At 42.7% G+C, this 21,049-nt stretch overlaps 1 protein-coding gene across 7 annotated transcripts in view; it reads left to right on the top strand.

Moving 5' to 3' along the window:
* Positions 1–21,049, top strand: part of KIF13A (kinesin family member 13A) — a 374,589-nt gene that overhangs the window by 190,663 nt on the left and 162,877 nt on the right. For all 7 annotated transcript variants that reach the window (XM_029590723.1, XM_029590721.1, XM_029590724.1 and 4 more), the window contains exons 5-7: positions 13,949–14,041; positions 14,195–14,375; positions 18,100–18,187. In XM_029590723.1, the coding sequence (XP_029446583.1) occupies positions 13,949–14,041; positions 14,195–14,375; positions 18,100–18,187 (362 nt within the window). The remainder of the gene's footprint in view (positions 1–13,948; positions 14,042–14,194; positions 14,376–18,099; positions 18,188–21,049) is intronic.

Here is a 21,049-nt window from a genome sequence, read left to right as displayed (position 1 = left end):
TACGTGCGCAGGCTTTAGTGAAGGCGTATAGTTGTAAGACAGGTACACACACATTTTCTATGCCCATTTTGCACGCATGCATTTCATGTGGGTTGTATTTATAACAGTGCATGTCTGAACTTCATTACCCTCCTTTCCTTGTCCATGTGTTTGTGTCCTTGTGTTCCCCTCCCCTAATAACATTTGTGTCCTATCCACACCAAATTGTCAAGAAATGCCTGGAGAGGGCCAAGGGAATCTCGACAGGGGTATTTTTAGGGAGGGGATTCCTGTATACTCACAGGTAGAGGTATACATTAGTTCAACATGGAACTTTCTGTTTTAAAGACTTTGTTCAGATTTATCAAAGTATTCCTCATTTTGTCATCAATTTGATGGTTCTGGCTTTTGGTCATCTACAATAGGGGTTCTTGGTTCTGGTTTTCATGCTGTCCACAATGAATATTCATCAGATGTAATTGCAGACATTTGGACTAAGAAGAAGGTTAATTTGCATAGCTTGCTTCCTCTGAAAATTAGACCTGCTTGTCCCAGTTCTGAATCGTGGAAACAGAGAAACTGATGGGAGATCCTTAGGCCCCCATCTAGCTTGTCCATTTTCCTCACCCACCCTACTGGATTAATCACCTACAGTACTTAATCCCCAGGTTTACCTTCGCTTACTCAGCATTGGATCCTCTGTGCTTGCCTGATGCCCTTTTGAATTGCAATATCAGTTTTGCCCTGCATCTCCATTAGTGGGTTGTTACTTCCATCCAACCACCATCTCTTTTGAGAAGCCATGCTTCCTTCTGAATCTACCTCTTCTGCCTCATATGACCTTTCATTCTAGAAATAACTTACACAAGAGGCGAGCATTTTTCAGTAGTATTACTTATGCCATTTAAGTTTTTTTAAGGTATCGTATGCTTCCTCCTTTCTTTCTTCTCTCTTCTAGGATAAATAATATTTAGCACTGTAATTCTAATCTCATAAGACTTATGATGCAGATTTTGTTAGCCCTGCTTTGGAATATCTCTGCTCTTTTGAAAACCCTCCCAATGGGGTCGTGCTAGTGATTTGTACACAGCCACCGCCTTTTTGTCCTTTCTGTTTTATCTCTCCTAAGTGATAGCCAAGAACTTGCAAGACAAAAATTATTTAAAAAGAAAACAAAACACATAGCAAACGAGTTGAAAGAAAATCTGAAACCAGCTTAAATACAGCTTAATCGAGGATAAGGTTTACCAACTAGGCAGAAGTATTTAATTAGAGGTCAGTTGCTGTTGCCTTTTTTTCTGTTAACTTTTTTTTATTGATACTTCAATGCAAAGTACTATGTACCATCATTATGTACTGAAAATGCTAACTTAAAATGAATAAACACTTCCTCAAAGTGTGGTCAGTCATAGACCAACATAAAAAAGGTTTCAATAAAAAATAAGCCAGTGCTAAAATATAAACCTGCCCCTCCGTCCCCATCCCCACATTCTGTGGGAGGAAAACAGGTATTGTTTGACAGAAACATTTCTTAACAGCAAGAGTTTTACACAGTAAGCACTCTCCCTATAACAATTACCAATCAAAGTCCTCAATAATGGGGAGAAACCAAAACACAATCCAAGGAAAATTTAGTACAATACTAATCATAGGAAGGCACAATGGCTGATACGTTGCAGTATATTATTGTATTTGAGGAACATTATCCTGAGAATTTACGGGTAGAGGATCCACATTAGAACTAATCTCAGGAGTTTTCCCTACTAAAAATTGTGACAACTGAGGAGGGTAAAAAAAACCATAGGAAACATTTTGGTACTTCACCAAATATTTGCAAGGAAACTTTAAAATAAAGTGATACCCAATCTGTTGTACCATAGACCTCATTAATAGAAACTGTTTACGTCTTTTCTGCGTGGAACGAGAAACATCAGGAAAAACATTTACTTTGAATTGCATAAAAGTTTCTAATCTATGTCTGAAAAACAATTTCAGTAACCAATCTCAATCTGGTTCGAGGACTAGTGAAACTATAAGTGTAGCAGGTATTGCAATGTCTGAGTCCGATGTTTCAATTATTGCTGTCAAATCCAATGGTGGAACCTCCGCAGGCTGTAATATTTCCATTCCATCCCTTTTGCTGACCTAATTCTCTTCTATATGTCGGTAAATAAAATACCTTAGATGTTGGAGGGATAGCATTTTCAGGAATTTTCAATATTTCTATTAAGTATCTCTTGAACATATCCCGTGGGGAAACAAGAGGAACTTTGGGAAAATTTATGATCCTCAAATTCTTATTTCTGGCATTATTTTCCAGCATTTCCACTTTCAGTGCTAAATTAGCATTGTCCTTAGCCAGTGAATAATGAGACTGCTGAATAGAAGTTGTTTGTACTCTAATGGTGGAGATTTGTTGATTCAAGTCCACTGCTGCATTACCCAAAGATAGTATTTTCTGCTCCATTTCATTACTCCTCTTAACTATAGGTGCCAACTGTTTTGTTATAGAAGCACGAAACTCAGCAATTGCATCCCAAATCGATAATAAAGATATCTCACTCGGTCTTTGAACAGGAGGCAGTTCTGGAATTGTTAATTCAGTCCATGTGGGCTCCTAGTTGGCGCCAAGGTTTCTCTCTCCTTCCCCGTCTCTCAAACTCCTCCTGACTGCGCCTCCAAAGATGGCCGTCGGGCTTGCAGATTCCTCCACCACCTCGCTGTCCCCCGCTGAATCTGCTGGCTGAACCGCTCGGGTCCTCGGCATCTCCCCAGCCATTGAGGTGGCTCTCTCATCTGCCGGATTACCAGGAGGTGTTCCTCGCACCGGGCTCAATGGTGACAAATAGCCAGGGAGAGAGGGGAGCTCAAATTCCCCTCCCCCTCTCTCCAGCGGCTGGTTTCCCGGTAAAGGAGTACTGCAGGAGACATGGGCGTCCATGGGACCCGAGAGAGGCTGCCCGGAGAGGTCGCGGGGTAAGACACAAACCTGGGCTTTCTTTTCCGTCCCATAAAGTAAACTTTTTATGTAATCGTTGCCAGATCGCTGTGCAAACCTGGAAACTTAGAGCAGCAAGAAAGGACGTCCACTCTAGCCACGCATCAGTCGGCCATCTTGGAACTCCCCAGCCGGAAAATACTTTTTTTTTACCTTGTTGATGTCCAGTTACAGAGGGTACACTTCAGCCTCTCCTTTGAAGCATGTCAAATTTGTTCCCTCAAGGGGGGAGTCCCTTTCACCTCCTCACCTCGGGAGCTGACATCAGAAGTGCTAGCGATAGAAATTCACCCACCTCAGTCAGGCAGGCCATCCTTCTCTGAGGAGGAGTCTAGCCAGCAATCCTAGGATGAAACACGGGGCACTACTGACTGGAGATTGCCCCAGGAGTATTCCCCTTTAAGGTGAGCAAGTTCTCTAACCTGCTCATCATCTTCTTCATCAGAATCATGGATTAGTTTCCCTCCACCACTCAATTCTGAAGAAGAGTCTACAAGGATCCCCTCAGACCCTTTACTTGAACTGCCAGAGCATTCATCCTCATCAGAAGAACTCTCCCACCCCAGATTCCTAGACAAGCTGGGTAAGATGATCCGCATCCACATCTGTAGAGATAAAGAACCCCACGCTGAAGTCTTTGGGATATTTCAGATTCTGGAAACACCTTCCAAACCTGCGGCAATCCCAATCCATTCAATCCTGTGGGAACTGCAAATGAGAATGAAGGATAATCTGGCCTTTTGACTCCCAGTAGCCATGAAACTGGACTTAGAGTTCAACAATCTCCTGGGTTTAGGGTGGTTCAGCCACCACACTAATTGGTGGTTGTTGAGTAGACATTGAAACAGGCTAAAGTCTTTCATAGCTCATTGCTCAGCACTTGCATTGCAGCCCAGTTATTATACATGGTATAATACTTATACAACTGCATCAGCAAGCTGAAACCTCTGGTAGAGTTTCTCAACAAAAACAGGAAGACTGTCTTCAAGCCGTGCTAGATGTAGAAGAGTGCCAACTCCACCTCATCTGGTCAGTGTATAAATTGCTTGACACCATAGCAAGATCTTTTGTGGCAGAAATTGGAACACACTGGATGACCTGGCTGAGAGCCAGCAGCCTGATTAAAGACATTCATAATAAGTTAGCCGAAGACTCTTGTTTGGGTGACAGTTTCTTCGCGAGTAAGGTCAGAGAAACTGTCGCCCAGATCAAGAAGTAGCATGTGGCCATTCAGTCCATGTTGGCAGGAGCTGAGTAGCCTTCTTCTTTCAGACATCCTTACTTCACTTTCAAGCACACCTTCTTCCAGAGATGTCACTTCCACCAAGATCAAAGGTATTGCACCCAACCTGCGCTACTGCAACAGCAGCTTCTGGCACATGGGTGCCTATGTGAGTGATGTCAGTCTAAGATCTCACAACAAGCCCAGCTTATGCCTGTATCTAGTTTTTGATGAGTCTCAACCACCCAGATTCGACCCCTCTGATAGGGGGAGGATTCACCTGTTCCTCAAAGAGTAGTGGAACACCACCAAGGACTTGGGTCCTCGAAATGTGAAGTCTGGTTACTGTTGCAGTTCTCCCACCACCCAGAACTGCACTAATATTGAAATATCATTCCAGATCCATTTCACTCGACCCAGCTCTTGTCTCGAGGTGGAGTCGCTTCTGTATCAGTGGGTGATAGAATCTGTCCCTCCCAAAGACCATTGCAAGGGGTTCTACTCCACTATTTCCTTATGTCCAAGAAGTCAGGAGGATTGAGACTCATCCTGGATTTATGAAGACCAAACAAGTGCCTGTTATGGGAGAAGTTCAAAATTAACTCCCTCCACACCTTCTTGCCCTTCATCCAGGTGGGGGATTGGATGTGCACCCTGGATCTGAAAGATGCATATGCTCACAAAACCATTCATCAGTTCCACTTGAAATACCTCATGTTTATGGTGGCTTCATCTCACTAACAATACAAGGTTCTTCACATTGGGCTCTTGGCAGCCCTGAGGATCTTCATGAAATACCTAGCAGTAGCAGCGATACATCTTTGGCACTAGTGGATTTGTGTCTTTCCTTACCTGGACAACTCCCTGGAGAATATGAACCAGGTCCTTCAATCGTTAAGTTTCATAATCAACTTTGCCCAATCGAACCTTATTCCTACCCAAAAAATCTACCTCATCTCAGGGTATGGATAGACTCATTGCAGGAGTCAGCATTTCCTCCTCTAAGATCAGGCATCCTGTCTTCAAACACTGGTCCAGAACTTACTTCAGTGGGATCAAGACCCAGCTCGAACAATCCTTATTGTCCTTAGATATATGGCAGCACTGGTGTATGTTTCCTCATGTCATGCCTGAACATGAAAGTTCTCCAGTGGGGACACCATGCTCAGCAGAATTAACTGCTTCAGCCCTTGTCACGCCCTGTGAAGGTTACTTCAGAGATGAAAATGTCTTTCCTTCGGTGGCTAGATGCAAAGGTCCTGGAATTAAGTTCTCCTCTTCAAATTCTAGCTCATCAGGTAATGCTGGTGTTACGTTTGTTGGTTATGGGGTTCACCGTGACCAGTATCACTCACCCTCAAGATGCCCTACAGCTTCTGCTGCAGCCTGCAGGCTGCTGCACTCCATCCTGTGAAAGGATTCCACCACCATGATGCTACTCCCTCTTCCTTGTGGGTCCTCCCTAGGTGCACGTGTGTGTGGCGTGCTGCCTTTTAAAGGCCCCACAGCTGGAATCCAAGCTTCTAGTGCCTCCTGATGACATCATGCTGCTGGGTATGACAGGAGACCCATTGCATCAGCAATGGGTCTCCTGTCATGCCTTGTACCTTCAGTTTGTGTTGCCTCAGCATCTCCTCATCTTTTCCTTGCCCAGCCATTCTCGTCCAGCCTTTCCCTGCTAGTCTCGTCCTGTGTCTTCATCCATCCCTGGCCTGATCTTCTGGACCTGACCATGGCTGCCTGCCACCTGGACCTGATCATTGCTTTGGACCTGAGTGCACTTGCTTGTCGCTTACCCCGATTATTGGTCTGTTCCTGGTATTTCCAGTCTGCAGAATGCCCTGACTCTAGCATGTACCTGGACTCTTGCTCACCTTACCACCCTAGGGACCCGCCTAAGTCCTGCCGGCTGCCAGAACCCAAGGACTCAACCTGCAGGGAAGGTGACGCACCAGTCTGTCCTCTTTAGGGCATGTTTTAAACCTGTTGGCATAGCCTCATAGGTTCTCCTACAAGGCTGTGTCAACTACACCACAGCACTAAGGGCTCACTTCCACGCCACTCATCACAGTTTGCTGAGGTTATGGGCCTCTGTGGCCTGCCCTGACCCAGCATATACCTGGACTCTTGCTCACCCCAATGCCCTAGGGACCCGCCTATATCTTGCCAGTTGCCAGAACCCAAGGGCTGAACCTGCAGGGAAGGCAGCTGGTATAGGTGAAGCTACAGTCTGTCTTGTTTTAGGGTATGTTTGCCAGCTGTTGGCTTAGGCCTCATAGGTTCTTCTATGAAGCATGCATCAACTACGCCACAACATGAAGGGTGCACTCCCACACCACTCATCACAGCTGGTGACAGAGGTGTCCTCCAGGGGGTAGGGTACCCATACAGTTTCTTTCTGAACACAGGGGATATGGTTTGCCATGAAACATCTGTTTCATATCAATCTCTTGGAGTTACGAGCTATTTGACATGCCTTAAGAGTATTTTTCCATCTTTTTCAGGGGAGAGAATTATGATCCAAATCTAAAATCAAGTGGCAATGTTATGGATGAACAAACAAGGGGGTCCAAGGTCCTAGACCCTCTGCCAAGAATTGCTATACATTTGAGATTGGGATCGCAATCACAGAGCTTTCCTTCAAGCATTTTATCTTCCTGGACTATCCAACATGCTGATCACCTAAACAGGGTTTTTCAACCCCACTTGTGACCCTGAACCTTGGTATGGCAGACCTCTGAGGGTCACTCGTCAATCAACCTGTTCATGTCAGATGATAACTGGTAATATGACAAATTTTGCTCCATTCTTCAAAGCAAGTTCAGATCCACTTCAGATGCTTTTCTGCTCAAGTGAGATGCAGATCTGCTATATGCCTTTTTTCTGCTTCCATTGGTGATGAGAAGGTCAGGCATATCTTATTCTCATTTCTCCAGCTTGGCCCAGACAAGTAAGGTTCTCGTACCTCATCAGGTTGTCAGTCTGGCCATCGATCCCTCTGAAATCTGATATGGCTCCAAACCTCCCCTTCCTTAACTTGATGGCATGGATGTTGAGCATTCGATAATCTCATCATTGTCGCTATCTAAGGAGGTTGAGGACATTGTGATTTCAGCCTTGAAGCCATCTAACTAAAAAGAGTATAGTTTTCAATGGAAGTGTAATTCATCTTGATGTCATGCAAGCTCCTGAACCAATTCACCTATGCTGCAAAATATCTACTTCGGTATTTGTTCCCCCTCTCCTCCTCAGGACTCAGTATGTCATCTGTCAGAGTACATCTCAGTGCCATTGCCACTTATCATCTTTAGTGAGTGAAAAGCCAGTCTGTATCCATCCTTTCGTATCAAAGCTCATGAAGGGTTTTAGTATATGAGACCTCTGGTTACCAAGCCATTGGACCTTGGGATCTGTGCTGTATTGGGGCAACTAAAGCCTCCCTATGAGCTGTTGGAGTCAACTACCTTAAAATTTGTTACCTGGAAAGTGGTTTTTCTAGTTGCTATTACTTCAGCTAGAAGAGAGCACTACCAGCATTAGTTCATTACTCTTTGTATATACAGTTTTTCCACAACAGGGTGGTGCTCCACATTCACCCTAAGTTTCTACCAAAAATGGTTTCAGCATTTCACTTGAATCAAGCCATTGTTTTGCCCACATTCTTTCTAAGATTTCATGCACATGTAAAGGGGAGAAGGCTCTCCATTTACTGGACTGTAAAAGGGCCTTGGCCTATTATCTGAAGAGAGCTCAGCAACATTGTTGGACTTCTCAACATTTCATCTTCTATGATCCTGACAGACTGGAAGTAGCTGTTGCCAAGTGCACATTGTCCAACTGGCTTAGCGGACTGTATTGCACATTGATATTTATTTATTTAAAGGATTTATAAACTGCACCCTCCAGTAGTTTGGGGCTGTGAACAGGAAAATACAGTAAAAAAGGGCATTACAATAAAAAAAGACTTAGTTAGCAATGATAAATAAATAATCATCTTCAGACTGAAGAAGAATAAGATGAGTAACAAACTATTGGGGGTGTGTAGAGGAGGGATGGTGTTAATATTAAAAGGCTTTTTTGAATAGATATGTTTTTAGTGCTTTTTAAACAGAATTGTCTCTTTGGTTTTTCCCAAGTCATGCAGTAAGGAGTTCCAGAAAATGGGTCCAGTTGCTTAGAAGGCCCTTTCCCAGGTCTCAGTGAAATGAGCCATCCGAGGTGAGGGGATGTCAAGGAGGTTCTGATTGGATGATCTAAGGGAACGTTCCAGAGTGTAAATTTTTAAAGTTGCATTGATTCAGGGACTGTGCATATCATTAAGCAAACTGTGAATTATGATGGGAAGCTTGTACAAAATCCAAAGTTGGACCATTAACCAGTGTAGTGATTGAAGAATTGGTGTTTGAATCATCTGTAGTGGTCGTATTGTGGTTGGTTGGAGGCCACTGTAAAGGGCATTACAGTGGTCTAATCTGAAGAATATGAGAGATTGTAGAACAGTCCAGAAATCCTCTGGATCGAGGAGAGGTTCAAGATGGTAGAGCATACAGAGCTTGGCAAATGATAATTTGCACAACAGACTTTATTTGGGGTTTCATAGGGAGGCTGTGGCAGGCCTCCAGATCCCAGACTCTGTCAAGGCTCATCAGGTAAGAGATTTTAGATTTTTTTTACTTTCCACTTTTTGCACTTTTTTTCAGCACTTCAAAGTGGATTACATTCAGGTACAGTAGATATTTCCCTATCCCCAGAGGGCTTTTTCAGTGCCTCACCTAAGAGTCGTGTCCATTAAAGACATCTGCAAAGCTGCAACTTGGTCATCAGTTCAGGGGAGGGAATGGGGTCCGGGTTGTTTTTTTCAGTAAGCGCTTTGCTATACAACCCTCAGCTTGGGACTCTCCATGTGTCATGGCTAATTCATCCCTGCTTTTCGCTGGAGAAAAATGAGTTTGCTTACCATCAGCAGGGTTCTCCATAGACAGCAAGACGAATTAGTTTTGCAGAATACCTGTCCGTTTCTATGGAGAGTCAACTACCTAGCTAAAGGTAAGCTCTACAATCAATTGAGGGGCTTAAGAGGCAGCGCATATGGGAACTCCTGCGCATGCTCAGTAGTAAACTTTTTCTGAGCTAGAGAGATGGGTCCATTCAATATCATTGCATGATGACACCCACTTGTCATGACTAATTCATTCTGCTGTCTATGGAGAGCCCCATGTGTAAGGCAAGCAAACTCACTTTATTTAAACTGCATCTCTCTCAGGCTAATGTTCTTAGCATTCTAATTTCCCTACATTATCTTATCTTTTAAGCATTTTGGGTGACATTTCTGCATCTGTCTCTGTTTGCCTTTTTACAGCGAGATTAGCCAGGCCTTCAGAGGTTGTGTGTATGTGTGATAGCCTATAGAATTGTGAAAGTGACATGCTTTTAGCAGGCAGGATGCAATCATCAGATCTAAGTGATTAGGTGCAAAAGTGTATTTGTTAGTAGTTAGAACTGAACATAGATAATGTTTGACTTGTAGAAAGGTGAAAAATTGTCAGTTGATAAGATCAAAGTGTGTTTTCAAGTCTTGAAAAGCATCAACTGTGATACTGTCAAGCGATCACAAAGTACTGATAAATGATGTTAATAAGAGAATGGATCAGGGATTTGAAAATTCATCCAAGACTCACTTGCCAAGGAAGAAATGCACTCACCATACGTTTTGCCCCTCCTCTCCCTTTCACATATCTGTAGAGATTTCTTGATCTCTTCTGCTGCTGTTATTTCACATTGATCATGGTCTTACATTCTATGGCCCTTTGTGTGGCACAGGGTTTTACATTAAAAGTGCCAGTGATCAGTGGTTTAAGTGGTAGTCCGTTCAGTTTTAACCATAAGAAGGTCATTTAAACTGTCACTTTGCAGTAGTGATCCGACCCTGTTTTTAATGAGATTCGTCTCACTGAATCCTCGTTGTAATTATGTCTTGATTTGTTGAAAGTGTGACACACAAATTTTAGTAAACTGAAACCGAAACCTGATTAATTTGGGAGAACTGCAATAATAGGTAATAGTTTGCTTAGCAGTGGAAATCTCCCCCCCCCCCCTACATTTCTGACTAGAAAGTTTTAATTTGTACCATCCATTGAGAAGAGTTTTATGAAATACTTTTCTTCCCCTTTCCTTGATAGGAAATGCCAGAAATGTGCAGGGGGAGCAGTGTATTTGCCCAGGCTCCCATCACCACAAGAGGCCCCACCTTGGCAAAGCTTCATGATGTCACTGAGGCGGAGCTTCAGGTTGTCTGGCACCGGCCGGCACACTCCTTACTGACCATCCAGTGTCCCAACACTGGCCCTGGTCTTTAAATGGTGGGCAGGGCAAATGGACAGCCAGGGAGGGCAGTATGGTCTTCTAGTGCAGGGCTTTTTTCCACTTGAATGTTGGAAGGCCACAAACAGGCCTGGTTTTCATGATGTTCCCAATGAATGAATATGGGATATATTTGCCAATGCTTTGTTCGAAAGATAGGTCAGTTTGCACATTTTGGTTACTCTGAAAACCAGAGCTATTTGCGGCCTTTGAGGACTGCAGTTGAGAACTCCTAGTATAGTGGGCTAGAGTACTGACTTGTTTTTCAAGAGATCTCTCAAGATGGGCGTGTTCTCCTCTGCCTTCGGGCATGGAGCAGTGTCCGATCTTGCCCCCTTGTTTAACCCATTATGTTCCAGAGGCCTATTCAGAGCACAGCTTCTTAAAAAAAAAAATTGGACCATAATGGGTTGTGTGTGTGTGTATTTATCTGTTTTACTGTTAAGTTATAGATAGAGCTGCATCTTTTATTTTGCCTCTTTAGTTCAGTCTTCAGAAGTGGAAATTTACTCACATTGCTATTTTTTTAGGGCCAAAAATAGCATAAGAAAATCCCATAGAGCTCTTAAAGTAACTTTTCACTGTAAAATGAGTGATGCTTGGATGCTGCTCTTTGATTGTAACCCACCAGTGGCAGCAGGGCCGGATTTAAGATTATGGTGCCCATATACAGAGGACTGGGTCAGAATGTTTTGCCCCTGGAAATCAGAAAGCAGCAGGGGAACTCTGTTTTTGGGCAGCCATCAGAATTTGATTTATTTATTTGTTTGTTTTTCTATACCGACATTCGATAAAGAATATCACATCGGTTTACCTAGTAACTCGAGGGATAATTTGACAACAGTTAGAACAGGGTCCAATTATCTTTACATCACAACAATAATAAAGTCTTATTATCTTAACAGTATAATATTAACAATAACAAAGTCTGGTTGCTTATGCCTCCCATTGCCTAAATGTGGCCCTGAGTTGCATTAGCAAAGGTAAAGATGCATCTAAAACCACATAGGAGACCTTGATATTTTTATGTATAAAGATTAGTTTAGTAGATTCTGCCTGATTTAAGAAACAATTCTTGGACCATAGATCAGTTTGGTGTCTGTATGTGCATACAACACACCTCATGCCCAGAGGTTTCTGTCTATATCAGGCACACGTTTAACACAGCTCAGCTGAAATACATGTCTGAGGAGTGTTTTTATTTTTGGTGTACTGAGGTCAGCTGGCCACAGACATCTATTCTATGAGGACCTGTGTCCGTGGCTCTGTGTGTCACAAGAGCTTAGGAAGCTGGCCAGTTCGGTTGTTCTGTGCGTATGGCTAGTAGTGCATAAAGTCTTTGCACGTGCTGATGCTTAAGTGTAGGGTTTGGTGAGACTTCATATGTCCAGTTCTGGAGGCCATACGTCTGGAAGAAGGGAGAGAGAGAGTGGAGTTGGTCCAAAGAAAAGCTACAAAAATGGTGTGCGTGGCCTGCATCTAAAGCCGTATGAAATGTGACTTGAGAATCTGAACATGTATACTTTTAGAGGACACTAGAGACCAAGGGAGCTATGACATGCATTCATATACCTGAAAGGTAGCAATAATGCACTAGAGGTGAGCCTTTTTCAGTGGAAGAATGTTCTAAAACAAGGAGTCATGATATAAGGCTCCGAGACGATAGACTCAGGAGCAGCAGCAGGAAATATGTTTTCATTGAAAGGGTAATTGATGAGCAGAATGCCCTCTTAGAGCAGGTAGTGGAGGCCAAAACAGCAACGGACAGAGGGTATGGGATAAACACAGAGGATAGTGTCAAAAAGTGAAGAGATTGCACAAGCATGACCTGGTGACATAACTTTTAAAGTGCCCCACTTAAAAGATTCATCAATTAGCTCTGGGGTTGCAGAATGAATGGCAAAGTGGAAAATATGAAACCTTAGAAGTCCTGGTGGAAGCACAGACAACAGGGCAGCTGGGTCTGTCTGGCATGCTATAAGTACTGTAATAATTAGATGTTCTTGTGGAAACGCAGGCACGCACATAGCTGGGGTCTGCCTGGAAGGAGGAGGTTCAGGCATCAGCCGTGCTGGTATTGGTAGTTATTTAGATTATTACAAAGACTTATGGATAGACATGCAAAGGGGAAAGGTTCTGAGTGTGAACTAAGAGGAATATCTTGTATGCAACTGTCCTGGATAAGGAGAAATATCTTAGAAGTAGTCATTCTGTACAGCTGACAGTTGGAATATATTGTTATAATGTGGAAAGAAATAACTGGTCAGACTGGGATAGGCCGGATGGTCTTTCCCCTGCTGTCATCTATTGTTACTCTGTTTGACTTGGGCTGATAACGTTTCCCAAAAGCACAAAACCTTATTAGTTAAGAAGGACCTTTATTTCTCTTGAGGTCCATATTCGAACATAGTCTGGGTAGCAAACTTAGCCCGATAAATTTATTTGGCTGACTTTAGAGGCATATTCAATAGTGCAGTCGCTATCTTAGTTAGCCGGCTAATTTTTAACTGGCTAACTTTAGGACAGCTCCACGACCAAACCTAGCCAACTGTGTTAACTGGCTAACTCTGAATATCCGAATTAGCCAGTTAATATAGCCAAGTAACTCAACTTCTCCCAGTTACACCCCTGGAACGCCCCTAAATTAACCAGCTAAATTCTAGCCAACTAGAATTTAGCTGGATAAGTGCTCAAATATGTAATTAGCCAGCTAAATGCTTTTGAATATGGACCTCTGAGTTTATATCGTTTGTAAGGTGCTGTTTCTGAACCCAGGATATACTTAGACTGGGGTGGGGGGGGCTTCTGTAGATTATAAAAAGCTACGTTTCCTTAAGTATATATTTTGTTACCAGTACATGCAAGTGGTTATGTAGTCTTTGTGTTCCAAAAGGGCTGTGTGGGTTCACAGTACTTTTGGCCAAGCCGCTGGTGTAGAAGACCACAAGTGGCAAAGAAGAACAAATTACACCATCCTCGGGGCAGAGCCTCCATCCTGTTACTGTCTTCTAAAAACGTAGACTACGCAGTTGTGCTCCTGGCTGCTTTATGAATAAAATCAATTAAACTGAATAGAAGTAGGGTTCGGTACTTTCACCATTCTTCAAACAAGAATGCCATTGAAACACCGTGCAATATTCCCCATGGTCCTAGCCTGCAGAAGGCGTCAGGGCCTACTTTTCTGCAACAGTAACGGCGCTGCTGAAGCTCTCTGAATCTTTCCTCGGACTCGTCGTTCCGAGCCTGCACTAAAGTGTGTGTGGGGTCTCTCTCACAGGGGCGTTCTGGCACATATCTGTACTTCATGAGCCAAAGGCCTACACTTAACAGTGCATTTGCTGCCCCGGCTTCCTCGTATTTAATTGAAATGCATCCATTCTGTTTTGTAGGTCAAGAAGTGGTGTTCACATGCCTTGGAGAAGGAATTCTTGAAAATGCCTTTCAAGGATATAATGCTTGTATTTTCGCCTATGGGCAAACAGGTGAGGGGCTGGCTTTTGATCTGCAGTCAAGTGAAATCTGATGTGACCATTTATCATTTATTCCTCATAATGACAACAAAAAATGAGCAAACCTGTGTGTGCCCCCGGTACTGACTTTGTTCCTCCCCCCCCCCCTCCCTTTCCTTTTATTAGGTTCAGGAAAATCGTTCTCTATGATGGGCAACACAGATCAGCCAGGCCTGATCCCACGGCTCTGCTGTGCTTTGTTTCAGAGGGTCTGTAAAGAAGAAGATGAATTGCACACTTTTAAAGTCGAAGTATCCTATATGGAAATATATAATGAGAAAGTCAGGGATCTCTTGGATCCTAAAGGGTGAGTGAGAGTTTTGTTTTTGTTTTTTTTTTCGGCAGTTTTATGCTTCACCAACTTCTGCAAAAGTAGCTACACCAAGGTATGCTCCAACAGAAATGTGCTGGTCTGGATTTCCCAGGTCGTGCTTGCAGCCTGTTCTGCTGGCATGTAACAGGGAACAGCTCCTAACTGAAAATGTCTCCCTGGGATTAGCACTTGCCCAGCTGCCAATTCCAGATGTTTGGATCTTGCAGAGTTTTCGAGTCTCTGCTGTTGAGCCCGAGTATCTGTTTAAAATCTGCAGGGCCCAGATCCAAGACTCAGCATTTCCATTCTTTGGCAAATAAGGGCTCTAGCTGTGATTGAGTAATAACAACAGAGATGGGTTGAAAGGTTCTGATCTGCAACCCTGACTCTAAGCCCTGCCCATAACTGGAATGCTTGCCCCATAGATGGGGATTATTTGTTCAAAATTGCAGATTGGCATTGATAACCAAAGAGAATTGGGGAATTTGTTATATATTGCCTATTTTGGAGGCAATTTTAAAACTGTGGGCATTAGTGCAAAGGCTGCAGGAAGTTTTGCTTGCAGCCTTGACACTAATTTTTCAAAGGGAAAGTAAACGCGGTAGTAAAAGCTATCTGCATGTGCATACACCTGCTAATTTGTGCTAGTAGCTTTTCTGAGAAAAAGTACCAATTTTTGAAAATAAAAGCATGTATGTAAATTGTTAAGGAGAGCCAGACAATTAAAGAATTGATAGTTTTTCATAAGAATCTTAAGACTTGGCTTTCTTGGCAGGCATACCTTTCCATATACTAGCTCTCTGGGATTATACCTGTCATATACAAAGTATGTCCAGATTGCATGGATGTTTTTAAATGTTATAGCGTTGGGTATCTAAGGTGGGATGGGACTATAATGAGATTAGGCAAGGAATTCTTTTAATTTGATTTTGTATTGTCTTTGCATTTTGTTTATGCACTATTTTTGTTTCATTCATGCAGATTTGAATTACATGATGGGTTAGGGAGGAGTAATGGGGATAGATTACTTTATTGGATATTTTATTTGATTTTTATGTTTAAGTGGTGGTGTAAGTTTTTGTTGTATCTCGCCCAGGGTGCCTAGGTGATTGGATGAGAAATGTCATTTTTTTATAAATAAATAAATGTGAACATTTATTCTACCAATCTCAGGGTTAGTAAACTGGTGAGCTCCAGTTATTTCTTACGACTATTCTCTCAGTGGCATGCTCCTGTGACAGTCGATATAGGGAGCAGAGTAGCGATAGGCGGATCCAGTCCTGGAGAACTGCAAACAGGGCTGCTTTTCAGGATAACCAAAATCTGCAAATTAACCAGGTTTTCAAAACTGGTTGCCTGACCCCCAGACTAGAGCTCTTTCAGTGAAGTCTTTCATGACATTGACCAGTGACTGCCACTGGCCCTGCATCTTAGGTTTTGCAAGGTCCCAGCTGCATTTCTATAAATAAATTTTATACTGATCATTTGGCAACATAATGCATGATATGTTTAGTAATTTAGTTTTCTTGGCAGTCGGAAAGAGTTTCTTGTGTACCTAGCCTAAGTTTCACTTTGTGATCTAACATTTAGTTTGCATTCGCTAGGAAATGTACCTTTTCCTTCTGTGTAGTTACCTGAACCGATTCATATAATGACACTGGTAAAGGGCACATTGGGATAGATTTTCAGAGAGTTACGCGCGTAACCCCCGAAAACCTACCCCAAACCCCCCCTGCGCGCGCCGAGCCTATCTTGCATAGGCTTCCGGCGCGTGCAAAGCCCCTGGACGCGTGTAAGTCCAGGGCTTTCCTGGGGAGCGTGTCAGGGGGGCGTGTCGCGACGGCGTGTCATCGGGGAGCGTGTCGGGGGCGTGACGCGGCTGGCGCATCATCCGGGTGCATTCCAGGGGCATGGCTGCGGCCTCTGGACCAGCCCCCGGACCGGAACATGGCGTGAGGCAGCCGGCCCGGCGTGCGCAAAATTACGCCTGCCTCAAGCAGGCATAACTTGTTCAACAAAGGTGGGGGGGGGTGTAGATAGGGCCGGGAGGGTGGGTTAGGTAGGGGAAGGGAGGGGAAGGTGGGGAGAGGCCGAAGGAAAGTTCCCTCCGAAGCTGCTCCGATTTCGGAGCGGCTTCTGAGGGAACGGAGGCAGGCTGCATGGTTCGGACCTCGGATTTTAATGGATACGCGCGCGGCTACGCGCGTATCTATTGAAATCCCGCGTACTCTTGTTCGTGCCTGGTGAGCGAACAAAAGTACGCATGTGCGCAAATTTATAAAATCTACCCCAATGTGGACCAGGAAAAAAGCAGTGCACATGTCTGGTGCAGTAAAACTCAAATTACTGCAGGGTCTTCCCACCCCCATTCCCCTCTTTAAAACAACTTGAAGTTCATAAGTGTAATAAAGCCACTCCTGGATGGTCCAGTAAGACATCTCTTACCAGGGGGTAAGGCCGCCTGCTTCATTTTCAGGGCATGCGGTAGAATCTGCTTTACGGTACCTCTGCTTGTGGTTTATTGCTTATGTAAGGTTTTAGGGTTAATGTATTATTTTTACTTTTATTTTTATGAGTTGTTTATTAGCATTGGTGTTTATAATTTGTACATTGCCCTGGACGTTACTGGAAAAGGCGGTTAAAAAATTGGCTAAATAAATATAGCGTGCACTTTGCTCTGTGATCACATTTCTCCTATTGGATTGATTAAAAACATTAATATCACCTTTTCCAAATTATGCAATATATGGGACCATGTGTCTGCACACATGGAGCAGAATCATGCAGCGTTCACATGAAGATCCACGGTAGCTCTTGAGTGCTCTTTCTCACCCCTCAGGTAGTTGTTAAGCTGTTAATTTAGGCAGGGTCTCGAGCTACCTCTCATGCAGTGCTTCACAGTTTTTAAGAAGGGGCTGTGTATCTATGTGTATGCAGATGTGTATATATATTTATATTTAATCACTAAGAAGTAAAAAGGCTATTGCCTTCCACGATTAAATAAATTGTCTCACTTCAATAGAAGCTCACTGCATGCTTTTGTTTAAACATATTGAAATGTCTGACATGTATAGGTTGCTTTTTCAAAGCAAACAGCTACGGCAGGAATGAAAAGTAAAGTGCTGCTGTCTGAGTGGGATTGTACTGAAGGGAGACATACTGTGCCTCTTAAAGATTTTGTCTGCCTTCGGTATTAATTAGAGCACAGATTGGTCGGACCCTGGTGCCTGAGGATGTTTCTGTATTCCTTCAAAGCAAATTGTCAGCTCTTCTGCTTTATATTTTCCAGCACATCTGGCATAAAACGGTGGGAAAAATTGTTAAAGAAGATCGGAAATGATTTGATTTTGAGGCTGGTCCTTTGATTTTGTCATACAAAGAATAGGACTGGTTCTTGCGCCATGAGAAACATTTTTCACGTCACAAATAAACTTGTAGCAAGAAGTGCACAGGGCAACTTGTCTTCTGTCCTGCTGTTGGCGCCTCTTTGCAGTACATGTATGTGCATGCGTGCATGGACAAAAGAAAGGTGCCACGGGAAAGAGAAGCTTAGCATAGAAATTTATGGTGCAAAATGAGGGGCTTTGTGTGTTCAGATTTCCTGCCAGTGCGGGTGGGCGAAAGTATGATATCCCCTGCAGCCCTGACAATGATCTTTCAGCCGTTGGAGATGTTTGCTTTTCTGGATAATAAACGCCACATTTGTTTTCCCCGACAGGAGCCGACAGTCCCTTAAAGTGCGAGAGCACAAAGTGTTGGGACCCTATGTAGACGGCTTGTCTCAACTGGCTGTTACTAACTTTGAGGTAAGCGCGTCTCCCGGGGTCTTGGAGTGATTAATGAAGGTTGGTTGTAGGTAGGGTGTATATCAGAGCCATGGTAAATCACGAGGATGCCCTCTGCATGCTTTGTAAGGCTCCCTCCGGATGGCATTTGTTTCTGTATCTGGCTTCCAGTTAAACAGTAGGTCATCAAAATCACCTCCATTATGAAAAATGTCAAAATGTGTACTTGATAGCAACGTGAATACCTCATGTAATTATAGAATAGCTTTTTACGTTGCTTTCCTGGGTAGGAGTTGGTGGGGGATGCCAGAGGTGAGGAATTTATCTTGCGTGCTGCCCTGCCACCCTCTCTCCCCTCTTCCTCTGTTGTGGCTGTTCAGCTCGATTTCCAGTGTCTCCTCTAAATGGCATTTATTTATTTATTTATTTATTTATAGATTTTTCTGTACCGGGGTACGTAAATAACATCACCTCGGTTTACATACAAACAGTAATTCAGCATTGCGCTTTACAATATAACATGGTAACTTGAATACAATACCGTATATAACTTTGTATTAATAACATATAAACAATATATGATAGATTGTGGATGTTAGGAAGAGTAGATGAGGATTCAGATTATTGATAGTAGGCTTTTTTAAATAGCCAGGTTTTAAGGTTTTGTTTAAATTTTTTGTGACAGAGTTCCTGGCGTAATTCAGAGGGCATGGTGTTCCATATTGTTGATCCAGCAATGATGAAAGATCGTTCTTTTGTACTAGAGAGTTTAGTCAGATTGGGTGCAGGAATGTTTAATTTGGCTAAATTCTGGAATCTCGTTGGGCGGGAGGAAATTTTGAATTGTAGTTGATCTGTGAACCAAAGCATTTCTCTGTTTTGAATGGCTTTGTGTATCAGAGACATAGATTTATAAATTATCCTGTAAGCCACGGGTAGCCAGTGCAAAGACTGAAGAGCTGGAGTGATGTGATCATGGCGGCTTGTGTCAGTGATAATACGGGCAGCTGCATTTTGCAGCATTTGTAAAGGTTGAATGGTGGTTTTAGGTAGACCCAGTAACAGAGCATTGCAGTAGTCAATCCTTGATAAAATAGTAGCCTGTAATACTGTGCGGAAATCATATTGGTGTAATAGAGATTTAATACGTTTAAGCGTGAGTAGTTTAAAGAAACCGCTTTTTACCGTATCCGCGATGAATTTTTTAAACGTGAGATTACTGTCAATGATGATACCAAGGCTGCGTACTTGTTGTGAAATAGGGTAGTTGTTTTGAGAAATCTCAGAGTTAATCAATATTGTGTTTTTTGGAGGTGAAATTATGATAAGTTCAGTTTTGTTGGTATTTATAGCCAATTGGTTGTCTGTGAGGATAGTTTTAATTTCTAATAAGGCTATCTTCCAGGTACTCAGTGCATTTGTGATTGTGCTGGTTATGGGTATGAGTATTTGAACATCATCTGCGTAGATGAAGTGTTGAAGACCCAATTTAGAGAGAAATCGGCACAGCGGTGTAAGGTAAACATTGAACAATGTGGAGGAGAGGGAAGATCCCTGGGGGACTCCTTGAGAGAGATTTCTTGGTTTGGATTCACTTCGTCCACATCTAACGCTGTATGTTCTATTGCTCAGGAATGACTGAAACCATTGTAAAGCTGATCCCGAAATACCTATTTCAGAAAGATGGGTAATAAGGGTGTTGTGGTTTACCGTGTCGAAAGCAGCTGATATATCAAGAAGGGCGATGAGGTATGATTTGCCAGCATCTAAAGCTTTTAGCAGCACCTCAGAAAGTGATATCAAAAGCGTTTCCGTGCTGTGGTACTTTCTGAACCCATATTGGGATGGGAAGAGTATTTGATGATCATCTAAGTAATCAGTTAGTTGTTTGTTGATGACTCTTTCCATGATCTTTGAAAGGAAGGGTAGGTTCGATACAGGTCGAAAGTTTGCTGGATCAGATGAATCTAGGTTAGATTTTTTTATCATTGGAGTAATGATAGCATGTTTAAGTATAGAAGGAACTATGCCTGTGGTGATGGATTTGTTAAGAATCTTAGCAATAGGTTTTGCTATTGTAGAACGTATTGAAAGAAGAATTTTAGTAGGTAAGATGTCTGTGGGGTGGAAAGCTGGTTTCATTTTCTTTAGAATTGACTCAATTTCAATACCAGTAGTAATCTCAAGATTAGATAGCTTTATTTCAAATTTATCTTGAGTGGCAGATGTAGCTTGGTTGGTGTGTAAAGGAGCAGGAAGAGACATAAATCGCGTTAAAATAGAATGTATTTTGTTATAAAAGAACGTAGCTAGTTCCTCACATAAACCTTTGAGCCAATTAAATGAGGAAGACAGCCGTGTGTAGCTCATGGGAAAGACACCTTTGGTGCATCTGCTTGACTGGATTTCTCTCGGTCTGATTATTCGTGGTATTAGGATAAATGTGTTTATTTATTTATATTCTGCCCGTCCTTGAAGGCCCAGAGCATGTCTATATAACTTAAGACATAAAATACAATAAACCCCCAACACTCCAGAAAACTGACACAAAAATAAAATACAGTAACAAACATCCAATAATAAATATCAACATATCTGACAAATTCAGCTGTTACATATCATTAAAAATAATAATTTAAGGATTACTTAAATCTCCTGCATGTATATGAACATAAAACCCTCAGCCTTAGAGCCCCCAAATATTTAAAAAGCAAAAGTAAATAAACAGGCTTCAATAAGCTTGCTAAAAGCCAATCTCCCACAGCCCTGAGCTGTTGAGGAACGGCGTTCCATAGAGATGGGCCTGCACAGGAAATTGCTTTTTTTTCCCTGTGTTTCAGAATATTTCACCTGGCCAGCAAAAGAATGGACAGTCATACCTCC

This window comes from Rhinatrema bivittatum, chromosome 2, assembly GCF_901001135.1.
Source record: "Rhinatrema bivittatum chromosome 2, aRhiBiv1.1, whole genome shotgun sequence".
Classification (NCBI taxonomy): Eukaryota; Metazoa; Chordata; class Amphibia; order Gymnophiona; family Rhinatrematidae; genus Rhinatrema; species Rhinatrema bivittatum.
Note: the sequence above shows the minus strand (reverse complement) of the source record. Positions and strands in the feature narration are given on the sequence as shown.